At 39.5% G+C, this 19,416-nt stretch overlaps 1 protein-coding gene across 1 annotated transcript in view; it reads left to right on the top strand.

The window, feature by feature from the left end:
- The window catches only part of CD109 (CD109 molecule), a 73,149-nt gene extending 56,874 nt beyond the window's left edge, over positions 1-16,275 (top strand). Inside the window, 4 exon segments of the mRNA XM_069011315.1 lie at positions 2,741-2,877; positions 7,032-7,188; positions 7,603-7,705; positions 10,038-16,275. Coding sequence (XP_068867416.1) covers positions 2,741-2,877; positions 7,032-7,188; positions 7,603-7,705; positions 10,038-10,228 — 588 coding nt within the window. The 3' untranslated portion in view covers positions 10,229-16,275.
- The last annotated feature ends 3,141 nt before the right edge of the window (positions 16,276-19,416 follow it).

The following is a 19,416-nucleotide window of genomic DNA, read 5'->3' as shown; positions in this document are numbered from 1 at the left end:
ATTTATTTACAGCTTTGTGGTCCTGCTGTCAACCAAGTTTCCTAGCTCATCTCTCCATTATGTGGGTATATACCATGGGTGAGCTAAGACACTGACTCTGCAAGAGGGAAGAGAGAAGTTGATGATGAAAGATGCTCTAGAGAAAGGAGTCAAAGAAGCAATCTTCCCTAACAGGCCTGCTGAAAATCTTGAAAGAGACACCTCTCTGCTGTCTAGAATGACTGTGAACTGTTCTTGACACATGACTAAAATAATTGGCATGGGCCCGCGCCTTCTTGGAAGGAAGGAGAATGCTGCTGAAATCCAGAACTAGCAACTAGGGGAGGGTGGACAGGCTCAAACAAGGTTGGGTATGGGAACCCATACCCATACTATATCCACCCACCTGTGGATAGGTGAACAAGATCTCCTTGATCTGATCAGATACAGAGAGGGAGTGAGGAAAAACCCTCGGAATCCCCTGTTACTCGTTACTGGAAACACTGACCATTTTTTCCCCTCAGTGCATTTTTACTAGGCTTATGCAGGGAACTGAATGTTTAGTGTGATGGTACTGCAATAGGTACATGATGAAGTGCACACATATTTCTGCATTACCATTTGAATGGATGTTAAGTACTCAAAGAGGGACAAGAAATATTGGAGATGTTTTCATTGAATTCACATCCTCAGTCCAGCTCATTTATGCTGCTAGTTGAAGAAGAAAAAGGATAGGTGTTGATTAGGGCACTATAAATGTGCCATATTTTTAGAAGTGTAGGTTAGTTGATAGTGTCAGTTACTATTATAAGCATCACTAGCTTTTAATTTTCTCTCCTTGGGCCTCTCACTAGAACCGGTTGCACTATTCACAAGACTGGACCAGTTCTGCCTTTAGCTTTGGCAGTTGTGTTTTAAAAGTTAAGGAATGCAGTTGGTCATTTTGTTAATTTAATGTGAGTTTCTGTATAATAGCCTTCTGTCCTCAAAGTGAGTGTGTATATAAAAGAAGGCTTTAATTAAATTCTGTATTGTGAAAACATTTTCCTTCATTGTCAGGAGAAATAGGGAAAAGAAATTCAGACTGTAACAGCAATAACTTATTCCATGAAAATACTAGCTGATTGACCTGTTGAGTATGTGGTTTCAGAACATCCTGCCTTGGCAGTAAATTCTCATTCATTAGCTTTTTCTGGCAAAAGTTAAAACTGTTTTGTTTCTATGATGACAGATTGCCAAGGCACTGCTTTTTGCATGCCTTTAACTGGCAGGCTTTCTAGGTTGGTTTCATCCTTGGTACTGCCTTCTCCTGTGGAGCAGTTGTACGTGATAAATCTTCACAGTCGCCCTGAGTGCCTGTACAGAATTGGCTCTACACTCATACAGCGTGCTAAATTCAGCAGTGTTGAACAGGGCAATGGGAAATATGTGTAGAGATTGAAAGAAGGAGCATAGTTTTATATCAAGAAGTGAGAGAGATGGCAGCAAAAGCAAAAATCAGAAATTAAAGACTCCTCTGTTTGCACAGACCTATAATGACTTGCTAACCTATAACTTGGGACAAGCCTCTATCATGCCTTTAAATTTGGATTGACAGTTTTCCGTTTGCTACCTGAAACCATTGTAGAAGGACTGTGACTTTTCAGAAGCACTCTTCATTCCCTTTCCTTTAGCCAAGCAAAATGCATGTTGGGGTCTTGCAAGGGGAGTGATTTTTGCCTCTTTCTGCTTATTTTTCTACTAAAATCAAAGAAGAACCCTCTCACCGTGCTATGTTTCATCTGGATGACTGAGGGAATGGATAATGATTGTTGTCATGACAATCTGGTGAAGTTCTCACTGACTGGAAAAGGGGAAATATAAGACCCATTTTTAAAGTGGGGAAAAAACTAAGACCCAGAAACTACGGGCCAGTGAGTCTTGCATTGGTGCCTGGCAAGATCATGGAGTAGATCCTCCTGGAAATTATGCTAAAGCACATAGAAACTAAGGAGGTGATTTGTGACAGCGAACATGGCTTCACTAATGGCCAGCTGTGCCTGACAAATTTTTTTGCCTTCTATGACAGGGTTACAGTATTGGCAGAGGAGGGAAGAGCAACAGCCATCATCTGTTTGGACCTGTACAAAGCATTTAACACTGTCCTGCGCATCCTTGTCTCTAAACACAGATTGAGAGCTCTTTAGATAGACCAAATCTGTAGTTTTGTCTTTGTACAGATGAACCAAATGATGAAACTATTTAACTAAGAAGGCTTTGGTATTCTGAGTTTGGAGTAACGTGCTATTCCTCGTCTGGTTTGAGTGTGTGAATGCAGTGACATGAAGACCGATGACATATTCTGAACATACACTGTGTATTTGCTCTTGCTCTGCTTTTATATACAGCCTCTCTTTTAACCTGGTTTTATTCATCCTTTTTCACACTATCAGGAAGTAACTCATTATAAACCAGCAGGCAGCTACTAGGGAGAAAATTGTTGGTTGTCCTCGATCTCCCTTGTGTTTGCCTCAGTTGTGTCCTGCTAATTCATTGGTTCTGCTGCATTTTGAAGTGTTCGAAAAGGATATTTTTTTCACAGAATTCCTATGGAACTGATGTGCAACTGTCAGACTTGAGTCTGACTGTCAGACTCAGATTTGAGTCCACATGTATTTTCTCATCTGAACACTCCTCTGGTGTTATACTGTTAGCAACTTAGTCTTTTAAACACTCTGATTTGCTTTACATGTCACCTCACGTCTGTGCTTGAAATCCACAGCTCAATGTTGTGTACAACACAAAACACACCTATCAGAGGCTCAGATCTGTCCAAAATCAAGAAGCCTTTGACTTGAACGTTGATGTAAAGGATGATAGAGACGATAAAAACCATTTAACTTTGAATGTGTGCGCAAGGTAGGTAAATCAGTTGGAACATCTTATACGCATCTTTGTATATACCAATTCTAGATTACTTTAAATAAACTAAATTATCCATTTGTTCATATGTATTTACTCATGTATGGGATGTAAATGTATAACTGAAGAGAATAAAACTTGCTTTGCACAAATGGTAGTAGTTAAACTAAGAAGCAATTCATAAGTCAATTTTTGCTGGCCAGGTGATATTTTTTCCTGGTATGCATAAAGATGGAGGTATGTGGAAAAGTTGTATGAAATACAAGAAAAAAACTCAAAGGTTTCTTTGGTGCAAGTACTTTTGGGCTATAGGGATGAGTGTGGACAGACTTGAAAATTGAACCAGTATCTTCCACATTCTAACTTGTAGTAGCTAACTGTGACAAGTGCCTGTTACTCTTACCTTTCAAGAAAAGAATCCTTTGCTTTTGATAGAGGTAGGTAGTTTTTTTTGTAAAGAGAAAAGGAAGTTCTGAAGTGCTAAAAACACCATGAAGTAAAGCAGTCATTCTTTGGTCATCTATATGATAAACTTTGCTCAGAACAATTTTAGCAGGAGTCAAAATCCATATTTACATACTGATAAACTCACATTACCTTATTGTGCAACTAACTTTGTGGTCTTTCATTTACCAGTATTAAAGAACTTGGTAATAGAATACAATACATTATTCTAGATTTGAAAGAGGTGAAGAGTTTTCCACTCAGGCTAATTCTGTTCTTTTTGCTGAACAAGGGGGAGGGAGGCAGGAGGATATGGGAGAGTGTATGCATCTGGGATGATGTTTCTGTTCAGTAATCAGCTACTAAGAATTGAGCTGAGACTGCTCAAGTATTATCTTGGGAACCATAGAACAGCCAGCTGGTGTTACCTGGATAGAATCTGGATCACATGAGAACTGGCATCATTGAACTGCATATTCCTAGGTCAGCCAGTCAACCAAGTTATTTCTTTGGCTGCTTTGTGCCTCCATTTTGCTTGCTGTGGAAGTGTTCATACACATATTTAAAAGGAATATTTGAAGATGTTTATTTTCTGGCAGTTTCTTCAGTATGCATGTCCTATTGAAGTTAAAGACCACTGCATATTTCATACGAAATCCTATAGGGCATTTTATCTCTCTCTATATATTTATGGTTTTTATCTTCTATCTTTTATTATCAACAGGGATGTTGTTCAGATGACTATATTTGTTGTATTTAAGGATTTCATCTGTTTGTGAATACTTCCTCTAGAAACACTGTTTTCTTCTTGTGACATTATAATGGGTTCCTTGTAAATGCAAGGTTTGCAAAGTACCACCTAATCCACTGTGATTACTGTTACATGCCTTTCATCCCTGCCCTCTTTTTACTATTTATTTAAACTTTGTGCACTGTGTGCCTAGAACTATTCTTATACTCTGCCTACTACAACAGAGCTGTGACTGGAGATGGAGCCTCTAGGTGACACCATCATATAAATAATCAGCTATAGAGAATATGATTTCAGTACAGAGGATTGATTTAATTTGGGAAATAGCCAGCAGGCATAAAGCCAGAGCTCTGTTTGTATATGTTTCTGGTATCCAGTTCAGTGACACAGATGGTGGGCAGAGACACTAGAATACATGAGAGCTCTTGAAACAGAAGGGGCTTGTTCTCTTTTAAACTTTTCTATGAACTCAACAGTGTTCTAAAGTCTAGCACAACTCCTGATATGTAAAGGGTTTACATGCTGGGTTTGGGGTAAGTCTTTTCTGAGCAATCTGACTTTCTAGCTAAGACCTTTTACTTAAAAACACAGAGAAGAAGTGCTCCATTTCTCTGGGAAGTCTCTAGGGTGATGATGCTTTAATGGCAAAGTGTTCAAAGAATAGGGGGAAATCTAGTGACATTAAAAAGCTGCCTCAACTTGGAACATTTAGTTAGTTCCAACATTAGTTCCATCAACTCTTATTGTGGAAAGTGGGCTGATACAACTTTGAGTAAGTCTGTTTAAATTGCTTAGGCTACAGCTTCATCTCTGATTGCTTAGCTTCATAGACTAGTCATCTTCCTCTTTTCCCTATAAATTGTATATAATATATGCATTATCTATATTCCTAAATTAGTTTAAAGTTGGTCTACTTGCAATCTTTTTAACATGATGTGGCTTTCTAGTAGAGAAACCAAAAGAGGTAAATACAGAAAGACTGCTGAAATCTCAATGAGTGGGTTATGTATAGTCTAGCTATGGGTATGCATCTAGCTGTGGATATACACAGTCAGGTACTGAAGGCTTCAACTTCACAATTCTTTTCTTTCTTTAATCTAGAGAATATCCACCTTCTCTCATCCAGCTTGATAGTGGTTGGCTATGGTCATCTTAACTGGGTATAATTTATGACACTAGAGCAGGTGGTGCCTCATTCAAATTGAAGTGGTTCTTGGTTAGAGGAGCTAGCTCACTCTCTGGGAGGCAGTGCCAGTTTTTTCTCAGTCTTACTGCCTGCATACCTTTTCCAGACATGGGAAACTGATCGCTGATGGTTCCATTTACTCTCTCATTTCTGCTTTCTGCCTACACTAGCTTGGTGTTGTTTTCTCTTCTTTGCATCATCTGTGAGAGGGTCTCACCCTGGTCTCATATTACTGAAGAGCAGATACATAAAGTTCAACTGAAAACATTACGAGTTTTCTTCAGGCACAAGTTTCAAGTCTGTCTTTCTCTTACTGGTCATTCTTGCGTGATGATTTTTTTCTCCTTTTTTTTTAAGAGGCTGTGGAGTTGAAGAGATGGTACCATAACCCACCCCCAAGGCTGCCTCTCCTCCTTTTTGAGAGCCAGATCCTCTTAACTTCTAGGGATATATCTAATTCACTTCTTGACAGTACCAAGGTAGTTTGGTTGCCTGTTGGTGTTTTAGTAGCACCCCAGGCTGGCTAGACAGCTTGGGTATTTTATTCCCCTCCTATTGGTAATTATGCAGAAATAATTACATCCAGTTCCAATTCAGTTATTTGTTTTCAATAGCAGCTACTTTGGCACAGCACATCATTGAACAGATGGTTTCATTTGTTTCTAATCTTAGGAGCCAGCTGAAGTCAGCAGTTGTGCTGTATTTCTTTCAAAGTTGTATCTGCCTTGAATCAGCCAGGCTTAACAGCATTGCTATGAAAGCAACTCTTCTCTTATATTTTTTTTTTTTAACTACCCAGCTCTACAAAGAAATAGTTTAATTACTTTCAATACTGCCAGGGTTTTGAAATGAGGATTGGAGACACTTCTATTCTGGCAGAACAATAACAATTTACCTACCATGCTAAGGCCAGGGAAACTTCTCTGCTACCTGCTTTATTTAAAGCAGTAGAATCTTTTGCAGGTCATTTAGGTGACACTTGTAGCACAGAGCACCATAAATATATTTTGATACATCTGTTAGGCACCATAGTGTGCAAGGCTTGCTCAATAGAGCAAACCTTTCTACTCCAGCATCTGGTTTTCACATTGGAAGAAGATGTAATAATAAGCGTTATTTAGGAAAAAAGAAGGGACTCGACTTACTAAATCTTTTTCCAAATATGGATTAATAACATGGCTATGCATTCTAAAACTGAAACTTTGAGAAATAATTTGGTGATGACTTTGTTAATGGAACCATCAATCTCTATGAAGGAAATAGAAAAAGGTTTGGGAGACTTCTTTGGTGTATACACCTGTATTTTGGCTTCCAAAATGAATAAAAGCAAAACAAAGCATGCATAAGAGGAAATATATATATTTCAGTACAAGAATTCCTACAGCAGTTCCTTAATTGCCTCTTTAGAAACATGCTTAATTGAAATAATTTCTGCGTATTTGTAATATAAACTTGTAGAAATAGATGCCAATTGAAAGTTCCTCCTCATGTTGGTGTAGTCTCTCATATGATTCATGTATTGCAGTTTTCTCAGTGCTAAACCAGCTTTTGCATATGTGGTTAAAATTAACAGGCAAAATAATTGAGAAATTAATTATTAGCTCTTTATTATTAGAAATTTCCTTGGTAGTATTTTGTTCCATTTGTTTCCTAAGTATTCTTAAGCATTATTACTCGTTAGTTGGGATTTAAAGATGATCAGACGTTTTCTTTGGAGAGTGGGCTACTGTATTTCTACTAAAAGTATCTTTGTCTCTGTGTTTTGAAAAGGTACTTTGGCTCTGGCACGGCTTCCAGAAGTGGTATGGTCCTCATGGAGGTTGGCTTACTCAGTGGTTTCTCTGTGTCACCAGATTTTGTTCCATTAGACAAGACAGTTAAGAAGACGGAAAAAGACAATGGAAAAGTCAACCTTTACTTAGACTCTGTAAGTTGGAAGTAACAAAAAAATGTGTTTGTGGTGATGTTAATCTTGACTCTAACATTGTTAGGCTTAAATTTGGAGCAACATTATGATTGTATTCTTTGGGGAAATCAACATCTGCTATTTACATTGAATTAATAGTTCTTCTATTTTTCGGTGAGACTGCTTGGATAGGTGAACTCAATTGTATTTGTAAGGAGTTTCTGAATTAGGCCTCTTAAAAATCGCACATAAGAAGGCAGACATTTCAAGAAGTCTGTAATTTGACCAAAAGACTGCAAATGAGATAAGCATCTTCCTATGCATCCTGACTCTTAAGCCTTTAGAAACGGACTACTGCTGAGCTAAAAGTCCTTACCTCTTCCATGAAGCCACCATCCCCAGGGTTCTCAGGGTGTTTCTCTTCTCTTTTTCTAGTTAAACGAAACACAGGTTTGTGTGGATATTCCAGCTGTGAGAGACTTCAAGGTGGCAAATATCCAAGATGCTTCAGTGACTGTAGTGGATTACTATGAACCTAGTAAGTGTCAGTCATTTCAGATGGGACTTAATTATTCAGAAGTTTAAAAGAAAGTTTCTTCTTGTAGAAATAGGAGAAATTTTAGTGAAGAGAAAGCTGCATTGAACTGTAGTCTTTTTGGACATGAACATGCCCAATTTGCTAACAAGTAGTAGTGTTTTCCTATACCTATTGTCTTAATGGGTTGGTTCCTCAGTTGGTCCAAACTCTGGCCCAATGTGTTCCCAAAACTCAAAATGAAACAGCAACTTCACTGTGAGTCACTTACCAAGTTAATAATTATCTCTCAAGTAGCTTTACCATCTGTTTCTTACTTAAACTAAGAGTCCTTCACTGGAGAAAAGGCCAATGTTTTGACTTCTGTTGTTACCTAAAAAAGGTGTACATTGGAAAAAGAGTTTCAAAGGGGTTTTTTGTGGGGGGGGAGGGGGGAGAGGCAGGGGGAGTTTTTTGTTTGTTTGTTTGTTTGTTTGCTGTTTGGTTTTTTTTTTGATTGGTTGTTGCTTCTGTGGGTTTTTTTTAGCTTCTTGTTGTTTTGTATGTGTAGCATGTGTTTTAGAGATGGGCAACAGTGTACAAAGCTCTTTGGCAAAATTAAAAGCAAGAAAAAATTACAGGCTGCTGGAGAGGATACTAGGTTTTCGTTGCATGAACCACCTGCTACATTTAAGGATTTGGGCTTGGTTTGAGATAAGGCATAAGAAAGTTGTACATTTTTTTAGCACAATACAATTTTTTCGTGTTTTTTTTAGCACAATACAAAAGACAACCAAATATGTGTGCTACTTTAGCTAGATGATTACATTTAATCTATATAGGCTGAAATTCTTGTTCATTCACAGAATTTTAAAGTAAAATAGGAAATTGGTAAGCACACTCACCATTAATTAGAGCATGTTTTAAGGGCTAGTGTCTTAAAAAATTACAGCAAGTTTTTATTTGAGAGAAACACATAAGATGTAGAATCTATGGCCAAAATGAATTTCCAGTTCCTAGGAGAAGAGCTCAGGGCCACATCTTGTATTAGAATGCTATTAGATAGGCTAATAAATATGTGTATTGTAAAGTCACAGGTAAGTTTTTATTGTATTTAAATAATTTCAGTCCATAAATTCTCAGTTAGCAATATTAATATTAAGGACCAAAATTCATATTATGTAACGGGTGCTGCAATTTCTTTAACTTCAAGAAAATTATTTGTGCAAGTATTAGTTTACAAGACCCCATTCCTATTACTATATAGCATAGATATATTATTGGTCAACATATATACGTATGCCATGCTTGAGTTCTTCTGGGAGAACTCCATCCTGTCTAATACAGGCATGTGCTTCGGTTTTAATTTATTATTTTCCATCACTGTTGTCGTTGGTGACCCAAGCTACAGGGATATATTTTATGTGATGATGACAGTCAGATTCATGTCATATTCAGAGCTAGGAAATGTGTAGAGGTCTCCTGCTGTGGCATTTATTGATAAATGTGATTTCATTGTGGCAGATAGCACAACTGGCATAGGTGTAAGAGCTGGCCGGAACAGCAGTATTCTCTTACCTCACTTTTTAGAAGTAGTCAGGTGTCACTGTTTGGTAACCATTTTGGCCCATAAAATTACATATTTTTTAAATATCCTGAGGCTTGTAATGAAACTGAATATCATTTCAGTTTAAAAATGCTACTACTAAAAATAGAAGTTGCAAGGTCTCTAGTTGGAAGGAAGAAAAGAAAAAAAGCCACTGTAGGAAACTGCAAAAGCTTGTTCTGTGAGCAATTACCATGCAGTGATGTTTCTGAAATGTGTATGATTTGTCAGACTTCTAGTCTGGCTCTGTAGCAACCCTTTGGGGAATAGGGGAGTAAAATACAAGAGCAGGACCTAGGTGAGGTAAGCAGTCCCAGATTCAGGAAGTGGAAGCTCCATGATATCGAGAGAAACCATCAGTTAGCATCAGTTAGGAGAGACCTCACTCTTACTGTTATAGCCAACAACCTGCCAGGTAAAGCATCTGAGTTCCTTTGTTATGTAGGTAGGGGCAAAATTCCTTTCAAAATGTTTGTCCAAGGTTTGTGAACAGATGTGTCTAGTAGCTGAGATTGAATCTGTGAGAGTGTGCCTTTCATCAAGCGTTGGCCCGAATACACTGAGGTGTTCTGGGTGAAGAAGAAAGTTTAATGACTGGGCCTAAATACCAACTCTGGGAAGTGTTTTGCAGTGTATGATGAAGTCTGCATCAGAGTTTAGTGCATCCTTTAAAAGTGATTTCTTTTTGAAGCTGTTCTTGGTCAGTTTTCAGAAGTTCATTAACTAATGTTAACCAACCTTTCTGAACAGGGAGAAGAGCTGTGAGAAGCTATAATTCAGAAGTAATGCAAAGTATAACCTCTTGTGACTTCTGTGAAAACGACTGCAACCTTTGCCACCGCGATGGTTCTGCAGCCTTGCTTCAACACTCTTCATTGGCCTCCTTGTTCTGTGTGCTCTTTGTCCTTCATGTAAACTTCCTGTGCAGTTGGGTGCTGTAAAAGGAAACAGAATATGTTTCACATCTAAGGTTTCCATAAATTATCCAAAGAAAATTTTATGTTCAGATACCAGCCCGTCTTTAGTGATTACCATGACCAAACTCCTGCTGTGTTCAGGGAGAACTGGGCTGGCCCATATGGTAAATTTCTGGCTGTGCCAGAAAACTTCTTTAAGTGTCTGCTGGGAAAACCTTTCCAAGTGGTAGCTTCATACTTATTTTCTGAAGAAGCACAGAATTACTGAGGAAGCAGTGTGATAAAATGTAAACTTAGCTCCATATTCCCACTTTGTTTTTACCCCAGCTGTGCTTGTTTTTTAGGGATGCATGTTAGTTTACCATGCTTTTCCAAAACACCATCTGCTTTTCCATTAGGGTGTTGATAAGCAATGATAGGAGCTTGGTATCAGAGCTCACTTTATTCTGTTCTGAAGATGTGACACTTAAAATTAATACTGAATTTCTCTGTGTGCTCTCATGGGACATAATATGAAAAAAAAAAGGAGGAGCTGGCTTCAGAGCAGATCCAAGAGCCAAAAAGTACTGCATTTACAAACTGCTGAATGCTCCAGAAAGTTTTCAGTCTTCTTTTTTTTTAATAATTAGAGAGAAGGTGGATTTTTTTTGTCAATTCATAAGCTAATCATGCTTGAAAATAAGGCCTCAGGATGTTCTCATGCATTTTACTCTGGAAGGCTTTTTACTATAAATGCATCAAAGAGTCTGTTTTTCAGACTTCATTTTTCCAGGGTTATACAGAAACAAATGCAATTCTCCTTCCATGTGAGAATGCTGGTGTCAGCTGGTATATATTTATGGCCAGATGAAGGAAGGTTGCTTTGAACCTGTTCTGTTTTTTGGATGTCTTCTAGAAATGTCACTCTGGGGCATCATTTTTGTCTTGAGCTTTCAGTGTCATCTTGTCAGCAGTTTGAGTGGCATAACCCCGAACAGTTGTTTACTGCTCTCAGTGCCATGTGAGTTGGTGGCCCTGGATGTGCACCCTGTTGCTGGTGATGGGAGAGGCTTTTAGTAGGCATGGGCTGCATAAGCACTCAGTCCAGCCAAACAATTCACATGCTTGCTTAAGTGCATTTATGTGTGCTCAAGTGTTCTGCTGAAGTGGAATGGAGGAGAGGGATGGTGAAAAGCAGCGGGCAGTTTTACACCCAAACCTGCTCTTTGCACATGGAGAGAATTAGAGATCTCTGTGAATATGGAAATGTGTGAGCTTGGGAGCTTATTGCTCCTGAGTAAGTGTATGAGTGCCTTCCCTGTCTGGCAGCCAATCTGTCCTTCTTGAACACTACCTGCAATACCTAATGCTTATTTCTTTTTGATAAAGCAGCCAAGCTGTTACACTGATAGTTACTAAAATGAAGTTAATAGCTGTCTTGCTGACTAAGAGAGGTGGAAATGATAATTTCTATTGATTTCCTTTCTCTCATACCTTTTTGAGACGGAGCGTGTTTTTGTGCACATGTAATAATATGGCAGTCACTTTCCTTGAGCAATTTCTAATTTTTATTCAGTTTTTGCTACTGCTTAAAATGTATATTTTTGTATTTATGCTCATCTATAATTGTTCACAAAGGACAATTTGCATAGTAGCATGGGAAGAGGCCTGAACTTCCTGAACTGTGGGTGCCTTCTAATACCAATGTATAGGTTTTAACTGCAGAACTAGTTTAGATGGGGTTACTTGTTTTGCTTCACCTGTTTTTGGAATTTGCAATGTTTTTCACAAACTTGGGGTTCTGTCCTATTTCTCAGGCAGAGCTTAGGCCTGGTTTTTCATGGTCCATTCAATGCTTTTTACTTGTCCTTGGTGTGTTTTGGATTTAGCCTTTTGAGTAGTTAATTAGTGCCTGAGCAGAGTGTGTGTGCTGCTCTAACCCACATGAAGTAATGTATTTATTGAAGCCAAACACACTGCTTAGTCAGTGAGCAGGGTCTCACCCTCTGTTAGCCGTGTAACTTGGTTACATGGGTCCAGAGCTAAGAGAAATGAAGATAACAGACTAAGAACACATCTCTGCATCTCAAATCTTTTATTCATTTATGGGAGCCTAGATCAAACTGTGCCAAGTGTAAGATACGGAAAAAATTCTCATCTGAACTGGGATGTGTTTTGCTGTGGGTTTGATTTCTTGTGACCTATGAAAGTTGGTCTTCTCTTGTCTTTGAGAACAGCAGACTTGACATGTCATTTGCCTCCCTTTAATATAATTTCAAGAACCCAAAGCTCACGTACTTCCAGCAGAGCTTCTAATAGGGACATTGGTACCTGATTAATCGTAGGATGAAGGGGCTTGTTTTCTAGACAAGACGTACTGTAGATAAATTACTCCTTTGCAGTAGATAGTAGGAATAAATTGATTCTGTTTTGCATGCAGTCCAATCACCCTGAATATCCTCCAAGAAAAATGGATTTAAACTGCTTAGTTGAGTTTTGGACAGTGCAGCTTTTACTAGTATTCCCTTACATTTGTTTTTGAGACAAACAACACATTTTTAAATGACTTTTGGCTGCCTTGCACACTATATTAAGAGCTATCAGTCATAATGCACCATGTCAGGGAAGTTGTTGGAGTCAGTGAATAAACATGCTCTTTTATTTTACTTTTTTCTATACAGCAGGCATATTATAGCAGACATCCAAATCTGCATCTATATCAAGCTATTTTAAAAGAACAATGTACACTGTATGACTTCAAACAAATGTTTACACCAGGTGGCCTTTAACATTCCTGCATCAGTGCCTTCAGTCCCTTTGCAGTAGTGGCTGGTGCTTTGAATGAGTTGCAGAAGATAAAATTTATGCTTTGTTGGCAGTGAACGGAACAGCAGAAATGGAGTATTATTTGGCATAGTGACTTTTTCTTTCCTCATCGTTGTGTGGGAACCTTTACACAAATGCTCAGCGTATATGTTATCCCCATTGCTTCATAACATCCGTTTTGGATGTTAGGGGGGCCATGCTCACAGCGAAGTTAATAGGAAATCTTGTAGCAAAAATGTGTTTGAACTCTTTAGCAACAAGGTCTACAAGGAGCTTTAAGGAGTGATGCTAAAAACAGTCAGGTAAAGGTGTTTTGTGGTGAAGCCTTCATGTTGTATTGCCTGAACATTTCTGCTGTTTCATTGAAATCTGAATGTGCTCTGGTACTTCCCATGCCCTTTTCAGCCATGTCAATGGACATGGTCTGTCCAGGGCTAGGACTGAGTCCAAAACAAAACTATAAAGCTGTTGCAGTGGGGATACTGAAACACGCCTATATCAAACCAGGAGTCCCGTGGAAAAGAAATATATACGGACGGATTCTTGCTAGATGTTTCAGAGATGTTTATTTCCCCAGCCGCATGGCCGGGCTCTGCCGAGAGACTCTGCCACAGTCACAGGACCCGAGCTGCTTTGCCCGCGCAGGGGAACACAAACCAACCCATGGGGAACGAGGCTGACCAGGGGCAGGGAAACCCCGTGTGTCTGTGCCCTCAGGGCTCCTGGGGCTGCATCGTGGGGGGAGGAGACCCCAACATCAAGCATTTTAAAGGTATTCCCCCCAAATTCTACTTCTGCTGTCATCCATGGTCCTAGCTGAGGTTTCCTCTACAGGTTTTAATGTGGGTGTCATTTAGAGTTCATCTATACTAGATGCTGTTTTACAGAACAGGGAATGAGTGCTACTTAACGGGTTTAGAGCACTTCACAGTCTGCATGCTGGGCCAGCTCTGTGGCTGGTTTGGTTCCCAGCATGGCACCACCATAGAATCATTTATGTTGGAAAAGACCTTTAAAATCATTGGGTCCAATCATTAAGCTAGCATTGCCAAGTCCACCACTAAACTGTGTCTCCAAGTGCCACATCTACACGCCTTCTAAATACCTCCAGGGATGGTGACACCACTTCTTCCATTGGCAGCCTGTTATGATGCTTAACAGTGAAGAAATTTTTCCTAATATTCAATCTAGAACTCCCCTGGCACTAGTGTCAAACACAAGCAGCGCAGGTATTCCCAGTTTGCTTCCATGCCACATGCTCTCGTTCACATCACAAGCAGGAGCTTGTGGCTTGTGCACATCAGTGGCATATGATAAAAGGGGGAAGTGCCAGACTGGTGCAGGAGAAACATGAGGGCCAGATCCAATGTTCATAGAATCACAGAATGTGAAGGGGTTGGAATGGACGTTCCAGATCATCTAATCCCAGCCCCTCTGCCATGGGCAGGGACATCTCCCACTAGACCAGGTTGCTCAAGGCCTTATCCAGCCTTGAACAACTGCCAGGGTTGAGGCATCCACAACCTCCCTGGGCAATCTGTTCCATTGTCTCAATATCCTCACAGTAAAAAACTCCCTAATATCTAACCTAAGTTTCCCTTCTTTCAGTTTGAAGTCATTACTCCTTGTCCTGTTACTGCAGTTTCTGACAAGAGAGTCCCTCTCTGGCTTCCCTGTAGGCCCCCTCCAGACACTGGAAGGTTCCTATGAGATCGCCACACAACCTTCTCTTCTCCAGGTGAACAGTCCCAACTTTCCCAGTCTGTCTTCACAGGGGAAGTGCTCCACTCCTCTCATCAGCTTCGTGGCACTCTGGACTTGCTCCAACAGTTCCATGTCCTTCTATTACAGGCCTCTCTTTTGCCTTGAAAATCACTGTTCACAATCAAACCTGAGAAGCAAAAGTTGGTTTTACTCAGTTTTCAAAATATTATCCTAGGAATATTTCTCTGAATATGTTGTTCAAGTTGGTATGAATATTGACAATATTTTATTTTAGCTGAATCCTGCAGAAAGCATATGCATATACATAGCCATTATAGGCTGCCGTGTGCTACAGTGTGCAATGTATGTGCATAAACCAAGATCTTCACAAAATGCCCAAACCAACAGCGCTGTGTACTGTTCTCTTTTTAGGAAAGAATATATTAGAAAGCAGCTAGTGCCTAATGGCATAATTTTTCTATCTGAAACGCTAAGAAAGAGGATTCAATTTTAATTCTAATGACTAATATTATTTTTGTTATAACATTTCTTCTACCGTAAGTCTTTATGCAGTGAACCATCTCTATGTGATTTGAAGATTTTGAAATTAGATGCTTAATTTATTTATAAAATATAACAGCAGTTTTTTCCTTTCCCCCCTTATCAAAATATTTCACTTCCATGTTGTTTCTTATTCAGTTTATTGTATTTCTGTGTGCCAAATGGAAATGCCATTGCACTATTGCTATTCTAGGCAATAAAGGCTGATATTGTGCTGTATTTGATTAATCTAATGATTGTTTTTCCTATAGATAGCTTGTTTTCAGATAGGTATGAGCATTAATTCCTTATGTGCTGCATTTGAGTCACCAGTAGTCCAGTTTAAGATTTATCTCAAATAATTCATTGTATTTCTTAGTAGCTACCCAAAAACTTCATCAGCCTTGCTTAGATCTTATAATGTTATTTTATGAACTAGTTTTTTTTGTTGTGGTTTTTAGTTTTGTTAGGTTGTGTGGGATACTAAATACAAAGAAGAAAAAAATAAAAGCTGGCTCAGTGGAAGTATATAAGCAGGTGTAAGATCTTACTGACTGGCACATCTCTTTCCATATCAGGCCTTAAACAATTTGAACTAAAATTCTTGACTGCCTTGAGACATAATCAGATACCCAGTTTGATCTAAGTTAGGATCATCATTCATATTTCCACTTCTGATCAAATCAGAAATGGTAGAAAAAGAAAGCTTTTATGAGCTGTTTTGAGCAAACAGAGGTGAACTAACATGCCAGCTATGCAAATAGCTTCTCTTTTTAAGTAATAAAGCAAATGTTAAGGAAATTGACTGTTTCAAAGGACTTCAGAAGATTGTGAATTGTTAATTTTTCTTCAAATAAAGTTTGCAATAGCTATTTTTAAATGCTATTAAAGATGACTTTTAATAATATATGTCTAATGTTTGCTTGTTTAACAATGCAGCTACTTATAGTAGATCACAGTTTCTGTGCACTGCTGACCACTTCCCATCCTCAGCACTTTTTAGAGGTTGCCTCATCTGTGTTTTAAAGCTCAAAATTTAATAATATAAATAAAATAAAATTTTACAAAAGTTTTACAACAGTGGCTTCCCTGGCCAGGCTGTAAACAATGAATCTGCAGGTCATTGTTTGGGACTTGTGTGACTAAGGTCACTCATTTTAAAAGTCTATTATTTTGTTCAACATGAAGTTATTGCAAAGTTCGCTGGTATCTGTAACAGATGTAGCATAATCATGTTACGTGATGAGCTCAGTTCAGGTAGGCCCCTTGTGGTCATGGAGAGTATCAGCAACTGTGCTCTTGTGTGAACAGGAGCAAATCCTTCAGATACAGAGCTAATTGCTGAAGTGGAAGTAAAAGAGCACCAAGAAATTTTTATGCCAAAATATTTTACACAAACATAATTTAATTGATGTGCAGAACTTTTTTTCGGGTGATCTGCTGTTTCAACTGTCATTTTTCATGGTTTAGAAATTTGGTCTCCATGACACTGTCTTTTCCTAATTTTCCTTACAATTCTCTTGCTGTTCCTCTTGCCTGCCCTTGAAAGAGCTTCCTGGCCCATTTAAACTCTGAGGTCAGGATCTGCTCAGCCTCACTTACCTTTTTTGCCCTGACCCCTCACCATCTCGCCCATAAGTTCAGTAGCCATTTCTGTTCTCACGTCTCACAGATCTACCCTTTCCTTCAGAGCCTTTATGGCCTGTCAAGACTAAAATCTTTGGTCTCATGGAGAAGTAGCTATCAACTCAAACTCAGGACGAATAAAAACACTTAAGACTTGTCAGCACAGATTTATGAAGCTGAAATAATTCTTAACCAACCTAATAGCTTTCTATGGTAAGAGGATTGGCTGTGTGGATGAGGAGGAACAGTGGATAGACTGTAGTAAGGCTCTCATAATTTTTTTCTGTTTCAATATTGATAATAGTCCTAAATAAAGCAAATTTGGAACATGAGATGTTCTGATGATGGACCAGTCTCTAGTAAAGTGGTTTTGGAGCAAGCAACTAGGTAAAATGAAGAGGCAAGCAGAGCTTAAGTGTAAATACTGGTGCAGACATCCCATCTCTTCCTACACATGAAGTGTCAGGCAGATGCATGTGTAAGTAGTGCATAAGTGGTGACTCATCTTTCTCCTGAGCCATGGACACCTTTAGAAGAGCCGTGAGCAGAGGATGTGCCTGGTGGTGGTGTTCACGCTCAGACCGCAGTGCCCTGCTCCCTGTGCTGTGGCAGTGCGTGCCAGTCTGGCCCTAGCTGGGTGTCCATGTCTTGAAACCAGCCACGATCTTAGGCATGGCTACTTAGGTAAGTGAGGATTTTAATATGACTGAAGTAAAGGATGATAAATATATCCCTAATGAAGAGGAATAGAATGACATAAGAGCATCTTGATCTGATTTTCAACAGCTGCCTACCAGGGAGACTGTATGGATTTCCCTGAGGATTCTTCTGGCTCACACTGATGGAAAGGGAGGACTGAGCTGAGGGATATTTTAGGTAAGGGGATAGACATTCTGTTATATTTTTTTTTAGACAGGAATGCTCATTTAAAATGCTGGATCAAGGAGCGGGATAGCAATATAAACACATGTGGAAATAATATACTAACAAAGCTCTGTGTTTTCATGTGCAGAAAATAGATAGCAGCCAACTCTAGCTCAGTGGGCAGCTAATTAAGCCAGAGATCTCTCTGTACTTTGCATTCTAAGTTCAGTACAAGAGCATGTATCAGAGAGGTGCCATATGATTTTTCCCTTATAGTTCACACTTTGATTTCAGGCATGGACTATGTATCATCGCCATAGTGATTATTTAAAGGTAGGGTGGCTGGATGTTAGATGGGAGTCAACATGATAAATGTTTGTGTGGATGATCATTGTCCTTGATCAGTTGTTCACATGCAGCTTAGGTCTGTTGTTTTTCTGTTCCTGATTTTAATAGAATCTTAATAATAAAAACATGAACACTTCTACTGTTTAACAACATGAAGTTTTAGTGAGACAGTTGTAAGGAGTGATTTTCCCATTGCTACATATTCTGCTTGCTCCACTTAAGATTGAATGCTACAGCTTTCATGGTTCCTTTCTCAACTCCATCCACCATTTTTCCAATACACAGAGACCAACCACAGTCTGAAAGACTTTTATTACAGGATACAGGAGAAGCAAAAAAAATAAGGTGTGAATTCTTTGTGAGGAAGCTCAGCGTGTGGTCTCAAAGTGGTACCTCTCACCAAAGGAGTATGAGACTCCACATTATAGGGAAAACGAAGCCTGTTGTGACTGACACAGCTCTGCCTCAGCTGCTTCTCTGGTTTCATTCTTTTTCCACTCATTCATAATGACTTTATTCTTCTGCTTTTTCAAGAAGTAGAGCTGGGATAATGCTGCACAAGGTTGTATGCAGGAACACTCTCTAATGCAATCCTAAACTCCAAGTCCCTCTAGATTAAAAGATTTCACCCAGCAGCCAGTGGGGCACATCTGGCTTGCAGGAGGTTTGAACATAGCCATTTTCCTTGGAGGTGATTGAAAACAAGTTACATGAACTGCTAGCAGAACTGGGAAGCAGCAGGCACGAGGTCACAAGAAGAGGGGCAGTGAACAAAGGCAGCTGCCTGGAGCAGGAACTGCCCAGCAGAGAGCACTTGTTTGCACAGTCTCACCCCAACGCCCCGGCACAAGAGTGGCTGTCTCCCACCTGGGGAAGCAGCCAGCCTCTGTGCCTGGTCTCTGGCCAAAACATACCTTTGGCAGTGGGATGTGAGTCTGTCTGAGAGATACAAGGAAAGATGACTGTGTGGAAGGAGGAAGGCAAGAGCGGGAGAAGGAGCAAAACTATTGAGGTTAATGTTGGGACTGTTGGTGCTGGATCAATGTATAGATCAGTATTATGTGTTAGGGGCAGGAAAACTGACTCTGCAGGCTGACAATACACATCTTGTTTCACAGGTCACAAAACATTCCTATGTGTATTCAAGTTGCATTTTATTGGCCTGAACACAAACCTCTTGCTCCATGTCCCGTGCAGTGTGGATGGCTCTGTGAGGGGAGGGATGTTCAGGAGCAGAGCATGCTGCTGTAAACAACTGGAGAGAGTCAATGACGACGGGCTGCAGTGCAAAAAGGCAAGCAGAGTCTGGTGTATAAACAAGAGTA

Source organism: Aphelocoma coerulescens, chromosome 3, assembly GCF_041296385.1.
Source record: "Aphelocoma coerulescens isolate FSJ_1873_10779 chromosome 3, UR_Acoe_1.0, whole genome shotgun sequence".
Taxonomy (NCBI): domain Eukaryota; kingdom Metazoa; phylum Chordata; class Aves; order Passeriformes; family Corvidae; genus Aphelocoma; species Aphelocoma coerulescens.
This window is presented reverse-complemented; position numbering and strand designations above follow the sequence as displayed.